The following is a 9515-nucleotide window of genomic DNA, read 5'->3' as shown; positions in this document are numbered from 1 at the left end:
GCCACAGGCACACATTTAAAATTAATTTTCATTTTCTATTTCATATACAAAATTGTAAATACTGTCCATTAAAAACTAATGTAACGAGAGATGACCAGTTGTAATGGTGGCATTATATTATATTTATTAACAGGGTTGCCTCTTCCGTTATATAAGCACGTAGATAAGAAAATTCAGAGAAAGGCTCAACCGAAACATTGTAACAAAGCCCTAACAACAGCAAAAAATTTTATTCAAGAGAAAGAATGATATCATAAATTACAAAACACAAATAGTCGTCATGATCGTAGAACAATGGCGGATTTGAAAAAAATCCAAAATAACAATTGGGTTGAAATAACAATATTATTGATAAGTAAATTGATACATATTATTGAAATTGATTTTCAATTATAATCGAGGAAAAATTGATTTGGACAAAGTTTTTTTATTCATTAAAAACTGGATTGAAAAGTGTACTAAAAAGTAAAGGAAAATTATTTAACAATCAAACCAAACATAGAAGTTAATGTTGAGTTTTTATTTAATCCACTTTTTATCATATACATATACTACATTGTACATATTACGGATACATTAGAAAAAACCATGTATTTTAAAATTCAAATTAATTAGTCGGTAAAGTGACGGTTTTGATAGGTACCTACGCTCATAGAAACGTGATTTTTCTAGAAAACTGTGTAATTTAATGTTATTATTTTTATTTTGTTTCAAAACAAACCCTTTTTTTTGCTTGTATGCCAATCTGCATAATAACGGAATATGAATTAAAAAAGTTATGACAAAAAACTAACATGATTCGGTATGTTATTTTGAAATGGCTGCCTTGTAAAGTTTACTATTTGTCAGATCCGTCACTATTCTACGACAATGACGATATACAATATTCTTAACCTACATAGTAATAATAATAATTCAAAATTGATAAATATAAATTTATGGAGTGCGGTTGCACTGGTGGTAAAGGAAGATTTAAGTTGGCGCCTGGTATATATACGTATATATAGATAGTACCGGTGACCCCATATGGTGGTGCATAGCTCGCGTACCGAAAAAGTATAGGCTATAGCAATACAGCGATGAAATTCTGCCAGCATTATTAAAGGTACACAGCCACACCGGCTAACGTGTCCACACAAGTAGCATCCCATGACAAAGCCCGTCCATCTTCCAAGGGAGGAAAGATACCGCTTGCCATCTTGTCTAGCAAAGAGTAAAGACATTTAAAGACAAATCAATGCTAAGGAATAGCCGTTACTCTCGTGGTAATTACAAATTTTAACGATTGATTTCAGAAGCTGTATTAATATTTACCTCATAATTGGAATGTTTAGAAAACAGCCGCGAGATGTCGCTTTAAAAATCTTTCCTACGGCCTGGTGCCTAGGCGAGGTTGCCAATCTTTGAATAACGACTACAACATGAAAGTGCGGCAACGCCGCAAATGTACAAGACACGACAGTCGACACTTAAGCCCCATCCACACGCTTGACAAACAATGGCAAACAGCCAAAAGCAAACAGCAAACACGGACGTGTGGATGGGTGTTTGTCGTTGTTTGCCTGTTTGTGTTTGTGTTGGGCAGTGTTCGGCATCGGTGTCGGTTTTAGTTGCCAGATCAAAGGATGTTTGGCAAACAGTTTGCTACGTATCCACACGTTTGGCAGCGATCAGTATGCGCGCGAGCTTGCGGGAGGCGGACGTATTTACTTGCTACACTTTTTCAATTAAAGCCCAAATAATAAAGTCTAAAGCAGTACCTTGTACGATTTCTATGTATTTTAATCATCCACCATCGTCTTTGCTTTCTTCTTTTTTTCCTTTTTTCTTTCTCTTGCTTTAATTTATAATAAAAATATGTCAACCCGAAAGTAATAGCTGCCACAAGCTCGTCGTCCGCCATGTTTGCCGATTGAATTGGAATGTTATGAACGTTTGCCAAGCATGTGGATGGCTGTTTGTGTTGGGTGATTGTGGTTGGTGTTTGGGACTTCGTTTGCTGTTTGCGGTGTTTGTGACAAACAGCCAGCGTGTGGATGCCCCATTAAAAACTTTGAATTATTTTTAAAAAGCAAAAGAGACCCAACGGCCAATAGTGACGTAGGATATTGCAATTGTTAATAAAATGGGAGTAATGAAATAATGAAAACTCCTATTATTCCATTACTTTGTATACTCTTAGATCTTGGGTTTATTTAATTAAGCGAATTAGGTTCGAGAAAGGCACCCCACAATGCTTTCTCTAAAACCAAAATAACAATTGGGTTGAAATAACAATATTATTGATAAGTAAATTGATACATATTATTGAAATTGATTTTCAATTATAATCGAGGAAAAATTGATTTGGACAAAGTTTTTTTATTCATTAAAAACTGGATTGAAAAGTGTACTAAAAAGTAAAGGAAAATTATTTATCAATCAAACCAAACATAGAAGTTAATGTTGAGTTTTTATTTAATTTATCGATTTAAGTAAAAAATACGCATGGATAACAATAACGTTTGCGTGTATGAACACCATGTACTCCAGACATTGCCATATGTTTAATATGCAAAGTACTTTAAGAGGTGGCGAGGGATAAACATAAATATCATAATTTACTAAAATTTCTAGTACGTAGCGCATCTTTAAAGTGTAATTTTCATAATCTATGATTTTCATACAACTGCAGTGACAGATAAAAATATATTAAGAAACTAGCTGACCGGGCAAACGTTGTTTTGCCATAGTATTTTTGTATGTTGTATCATAAAAAAATAGAAATTAAAAATTTTGTCTAAAAAATAAAAATAAAAATTTAGGGGTGGACTACCTCTAACATTTAGGGGGATGAAAAATAGATGTTGGCCGATTCTCATAGATACCGGATAAGCACAAAAAATTTCATCAAAATCGGTCAAGCCGTTTCGGAGGAGTATGGCAACGAAAACTGTGACACGAGAATTTTATATATTAGATAATTAGTTTTAACTTTTAATTAGTACCTACTTATTAAAATATTATTGTAATTGTTTTTAGTATTTTTTCTTCGTGGTTCTATATCTTTAACCGGAAATTTGGTTCTTTGGCAAAATTAGTTTAATTGACAATAAATATTATTGTTTTTTTAAAGTTTATGAAATTACCATCGGTACTAAAAATAAATAAATAAAATCAGTACAAAAATATATTTTTAACAAATCACTTCATGCCTCGACTATTGTTATACCCGCCTTCTCTTTTCTCTTCACTTCGATAGGTTCAAGAATTTGTTTATAAATGTGTGGAGAGCACCATCTAGTAGTGATTTGCATGTGATAATGATTGTGACTAAACACTACAAACGCTTAATTGTTTTATTGCGATCTAGCGATGCTCATTAAAGATTTCATGATTTGGATCCGAAATTTAATATTTACAAAATCTTTATGTTGTAAAAGTTTTAGCAAACTTTTAATTGAATCTTGAACGTTTCCCTAAATTAAATATCAAGATATCAAGGATTTCGTCTCATCAGTGGCGCTACTACAGCCGGCATTTTAGAATTATTTATTTTTATATGAACATTGCTGTACTTACTTCAATTGTCTGCTAAGACGAATAACGTAATTTTAATTTCAGAATGCTCAGAGTGAGTTTTATTAGTTACACTGAGTTTTAGCACTATTAAATGGTTAAATGTAAATGAATTACTATCTTCTATAGTCTCCGATATATAGAGTCCGAGTTTACAACAAAACCAGTTGAAACTGTTATTTCGTTATTATAATTTTGAACTTTTATTGGCATTGTATTTAAATAAAACATTATTTGTTAATGTGGGACAATATCTATAAAAAGATTGTTTATTGTAAATATTTTAATCTATTTTTAATGTAGTGTTTTGAGTGTTATGAAAATGTAAAACCTTGCCATAATTGCATAATGGTATGTGTAATTTGTTAAATAAATAAATGAATGTTCATATGACGCAAACTTTAAAATTGTTTTGAAAGAAAGATGATAGAAAACTACGATACGACCAATTGTAAGGAAATATATCAGATAAATCTATACCTACTAAAATATCTGTAAGATATCAAATATATCCTACAGGACAAGGAGGGAGATTGCGGAATAAAAACTTTTTTATTTAATTAATTTATTTTATGTTAGCGCATGAAAGCTCTTAAATTGTAATAAGAGGAATTAAAAATATTAACTAACACTTTAGAACACGTGATTAAAAAAATAATAGTGACATAAATAATTATTCGCCATATTTCTTGTAAATATCCATCACAGCTTTCGCATCTTTAACAGTGTCATGTGGTACATCTTCAATGGACAAACCAAGCTCTTTATAAGCCAAAATCTTGAGTGCATATTTCTGGCAACAATCCTGAAAAAGAAATTTATAATGTAATTGCTAATTAGGTACTATGGTAACAGCCTTTACGCATCTATTGCATTGAAAACCAAAAGAACATCTTAATAGAGAGTTTAAAGCAGAAACAAGTAACGAAAATTGTGTTTTCTGCAAAACAGGCTAAACGAGACATATTTTAAAATTGAAATTTACAATTAGACTTACTAGGTGCTTACTGTCCGCCATGTCCCAGATTTTAGAATGCAATATTCCCAAAGCTTCGAGGTCTTCCTTTACATTAAATCCTACCACGAATTGCCCGTTGACCATGTTTATCACACGACGGAGTACCCCATCTTTCGGTTTAGCTTCAGTTTCGTAGCCGCGTTTAATCCCGGATATCGAGGTCCGGTAGTCGGCTACATTACGAGTAGGTTTAATATACTCATCCAGAACAGTTTCTAAAGCTTCATCCACGAGGGACACTCTAGCAACCATGCTTTTACCCAAATCATTTTCAATCATCTCACAATCGATAGCGTAGAAACGAACCATTTTAACTTGAATACAGAGAACTTTTAGCTAAGCTTTATACGCAAGATGCTGGAGTACCGAGTAAGTAGGTAACGAAAATGTTCGCTTCAAGTATTTATAACAAATTTTTGATAAATCAGCGATCAAGCGCTGTGTGGCCGTTGAATAAACCGCTTCATTATTTCGTTCAAAGCTTTAAGAGATTTATAGAAAATTAGGAGGGTAAACTATATACTTATCTCGATTAAACAAACAAATATGAATTTTCCTTGGTATGCGTATGAAATTTGTAAAATTAGTTAGTCTAGTAAGTCTATCTGAAAACCAATAAACATCATAAAGCGCTTTCATAGATTAAATTTAAACAATGTTGCCAAAAAATATTAAGTACCAAAAAAATTGCAAAAACAAATTGAAAATAAAATTATTAATTTTAGTGTAATATAAAAATTTATATTTGTATTAACAGAAATAAAATTTAATCAGTGGCGCTACAAGATTTTAAGGTCTGGGCCTCAAATTTCTGTATCTGTTTCTAGTATAAGATCCCGATATACAACGACCTTCACCGAGATGCTTATTTAATGAAACGTATTTTATATTTAATTTAATATGTCAATTAATATAGTCCATATGGGTTGCCTAGCAAATTTCAGTCCAGAGTATGTTTAATTAATATTTAAAAAAAAAAATTTCTATATAATTTGCATGTAGTAAACTTTTTTAATTTTTTTTCAATCAATAGTTTTAATCAGGGTAGTATTATATATGTATAACTATAACTTTCTTTTGTACTAAAGATGAATATATACTTTAGTGTCACATAAAAAATATACACATAAATAATTAATTGATTAAAAACTACCTAACGTTTGCATATTCTTTGGGCTTCATACTTTCGATTGGTATAGAATTTATCTAATAATCATACCGGTTAAATGTTTAAACAATTTTTTTTTTAATATTAATTAAAATATAATAATAATCGTTGTATATCGGGATCTTAGACCATCATGATACTAGACAATCAAATAACTGATCGGCATCCTTTGCCTGACATACGCCGTCGACGTTTTGGGTCTAAGTCAAGCCGGTTTCCACACGATGTTTTCCTTCACCGCCGTTCGAGCGAATGTAGGAAGAAAATCCTTGCCGGGGATCGAACCTACGACCTCAGGAATGAGAGTCGCACGCTGAAGTCAACACTTTATTGGAATGAATGTAGTTAGTATTAAATGCACATCATTGCCTTTAAAAAACCGAAATATAATTAAACTTTGATAAAAACAAAAACATATTAATTTAATACTTGTCCCATTGTGGTTGGACCCTATTTCATAATTTGAAAATAGTATAGGCCGGTGTTACAACTGATATTGGTGCAGAAAGTTATAGTTCAGCAATGTTTTGGTCATTTAAAGGCGGTATTTCTCCTATGCTAGCAACACTAATTTCTAACTGTTTTTGTTCTTTATGATTTCGGGGAATCCCCATACAAAGTTAATATAACTGTTGATAGGAATAACAATAATAATTATGTATAATAAAATTTAATTCTTGGTTCTGAAATGATCATTTTTTGGAAGAGGTAACTCGTATGTTAGAATTTAGGTTTTGTTAGGAGAAATTGTCAAGTTTCTTATTATATTGGAATATTAGGTAAAGGAATACTGTCCCGATTTTTTAATGAAAATGAAATGGCCCGCGCGGGACAGACTTTTTCCTGCTTTTTCGGGTTAACTCAAGACATCACTGCCATGCTCAGAAATGGCACCAGCCGAGCCCTGCGATTCTGTAACTCACTTTTCGAATTCTGAAAAGGTGGGAGCTTGTAGTTTATTGTTTATTAGAATGCCAAATCATAAAATGACTGCTTCACGACTGATTTGAGAGCGACCGCCGATGCAAAAACCGCTGTGTGAGTTCGAAAAGTGAGTTACAGAATCGCAGGGCTGCTCTTTTAACAGCTACCAAAAGATACCAGGTATATCATATACTCATTCCTCAGAGTTGTGACTATTGTATGTTTTATTACATCTTATGTAATATTCAAGGCAACAAATAAACTCATTCCTATCTTTCAACCGCTTAAAGTTCAAGACGTTGAAATCAATAACAAAAAATGGGAGAAATATCTGGGTCTTAGAATGGATACAAATTTAAAATGGAACTTTCATATATCACACATAATTACAAAACTAAAATCACTTATAGGCAGATTTCGGTCAATATCTAAATGCATTCCGCAATCTGTACGTCATTTGATCTATAATTGTTTAGTCAAGCCACATTTCATATACCTAATTGAAATATGGGGTACAGCATGCAAAAACAAAATTTCTAAAATATAAACACTACAAAATAAATTAATAAAAGCACTATTCCGATACAATTTTTTAACACCTACTAATAAAATCTACCAAGAAACTAAAATTATGACGATTAAACAACTATATGTTTATAGCACCTGTATCCTTATTAAAAAAAAATTAAATAACTCTCTAAATAGTAACTTATCATTTAATAAAATCAAATACACCACTACACGCAATACTCGTCGAGCGAGTTTGCTTATCTTGCCAAAGCCGCGCAGAAATTATTTAAAGAGATCTATTAGGTATGAGGGTGTGCAATTGTTTAATCGGTTGCCGTCTAAGATTCGTAACATTAGCGTGATTGATCAGTTCAAAAGGGCATTAAAGATACACATCAGAATGGGACCATTAGACTAAAATTAGGCTAGCTGATGGCGACGTGTATCATGTTCGTATATACTTAATATTAAATTTCTCATGTAAATAAAAAATAATTTTTGTAATGAGAAATAAAGTTCTTTAAACATTAAACGCAATAATTGTCTAATGAATACCTTTTTTGGTTTAGTTTTGTTTATTTTATTTTTTTTACTAAGAAGACAAGTATTTAACGATAGGGTAAATCTGATTTAAAATATCACCTTTAGTTACTACCTATGTCCCGCTTTCGACTAGAGATTCCCGCTTTTTTAACTCAAAAAGTTCAAAAATCCCGCCTTGGCAATAAAAAAATCTGGCAACGCTGCCACCAATCCCTAATCCTTACACATTTAAAAAACCTTAATTGATCACTATTTCACTAAAACATTTTAAATAAAGAGCGTGCAGGTCAGCTGATTTTGAACAATATTATCAATAATTTGTATAATTGTCCGGAAATTATATTAAGAGATAATTCGCGCTATTCGTAAATTGATTTTTGTTAAGGGTTCTAGAACTATTTGGGTTATGGCAGCATCTCTTTTAGAATACAAATTGCATGGCTCAAAATATGTTTTAGAGCAAACTGACTTGATAGTTGTTTTATTTCTTTCTAGAATAATTATTGTCTCTCTCCCTAAAATATGGCGAGGGGGCCGATAGCTGGCCATGCGTCATACTCGTGAACGGGTGCTACTTGTGGTGACTGGTCGTACTTGAATTCGTGTATGCGGTGATGTTAATTATTTCGACTATGTGTTTGCGTGTTGTTCCCACGAGAATGTAAGTGCGTGCTCCTATTTCACCATGCCTCCTGCTGATAGAGGACAAGTCTTTGTTTTTAATTTATGTTATTATTATTAATTACTTAAGAAGTCATGTGGAACATGGCGTAATGGTTGCAGCTCCTTACAAACGTTGTGTAAAAAAAAAACATGGCGATTAACAAGAGTGGCGGAGAGTTTATTGCCAGTTCTTCTCTTCCCTTCTACGCCCTTGATTTGAGAACTGGCAATAAATGTAAAATTAGAAGCATTAATATGTATTTCTTTAATGACGAATCACAAGTGTAGATTGTGTTACCTACGTGAATAAATGATTTTTGAATTTTTTGAATTTTATTATTAAGGCCTGGGTGCGATGAAGCGTGTCAAGGAAGCAAGCAGTATGAGTGGTGCGCCGTGAACCACGAAATGCTGAAGTCCATAAATATTTGGGAATTGCCACTGTCGAGGAAAACACGTGATACAAAATGAGACTTCGGCAACACGTCAATTTCAAACTTGCCGCAGTCTGACAGTTTAGGAATTACGGAGGGAATAAAAATATATTGGATTTGCGTTCCCTAATAGCCATCATTTCTCATAAAATCTGATAAAAGCCAAGATGCAGATGGATTAAAAATTAAAAAAAAAAAGTGAAGCAAGCAAGCTGTCGGCCTGCAATTGGGTACCTTTTTATGTGCAAAGTATTTTTATATATGTAAGGTGCTTATCTGTTGGCTGACATATATCAAATATATATTTTACTGTAAAAGCTCGAACTGCAGTAAATCCTAAGATATTTCAGTAAAACCTAAGATCTACCAATTCCTAATGGTAAATGTCCCAAAAGGTTTGCGATTTGAACTCTTACCACCATTCCGTTTGTAAATCTTAGGATTTACATTAATGGCACGGTAAATGTTGAAAAACAAAAATAATTATTAAGTTAGACTAGCTTATGTAAGCAATATGTTTGTATTTCGTTGTTAAATTCCAAATAGAGAACTACTGATTCAGTTAGATATGATAGGGATTGAGATATTCAGAGATATACGTTATGTGTTTTTTCAGAATAATTTAAATAAGTTGGTATTAGTTTGTACTTATTACTATCATATGATACCTTTATAATACTATGTACCTGTTTTGTCT

At 32.3% G+C, this 9515-nt stretch overlaps 1 protein-coding gene across 1 annotated transcript; it reads right to left on the bottom strand.

The window, feature by feature from the left end:
* Positions 1 to 4141: 4141 nt before the first annotated feature.
* Positions 4142 to 4944, bottom strand: LOC125061652 (RNA exonuclease 4-like). The gene is made up of 2 exons (XM_047667185.1): positions 4556 to 4944; positions 4142 to 4363 (listed from the first exon to the last, which is right to left on the bottom strand). The coding sequence occupies exons 1-2, from the start codon at positions 4883 to 4885 to the stop codon at positions 4232 to 4234; spliced, it is 462 nt and encodes a 153-aa protein (XP_047523141.1). The 5' UTR covers positions 4886 to 4944; the 3' UTR covers positions 4142 to 4231.
* Positions 4945 to 9515: the final 4571 nt, after the last annotated feature.

The sequence above is a fragment of the Pieris napi genome, chromosome 23, assembly GCF_905475465.1.
Source record: "Pieris napi chromosome 23, ilPieNapi1.2, whole genome shotgun sequence".
Taxonomy (NCBI): domain Eukaryota; kingdom Metazoa; phylum Arthropoda; class Insecta; order Lepidoptera; family Pieridae; genus Pieris; species Pieris napi.
Note: the sequence above shows the minus strand (reverse complement) of the source record. Positions and strands in the feature narration are given on the sequence as shown.

Bases quoted from the DNA above. Each gene is read 5' to 3' on its own strand.
- LOC125061652 (XM_047667185.1), bottom strand. From the start codon at position 4,885: ATGGTTCGTTTCTACGCTATCGATTGTGAGATGATTGAAAATGATTTG. The intron at 4,364-4,555 runs GTAAGTCTAATT...TTTCTTTTTCAG, and splicing joins TGGCGGACAGTAAGCACCTA to GATTGTTGCCAGAAATATGC.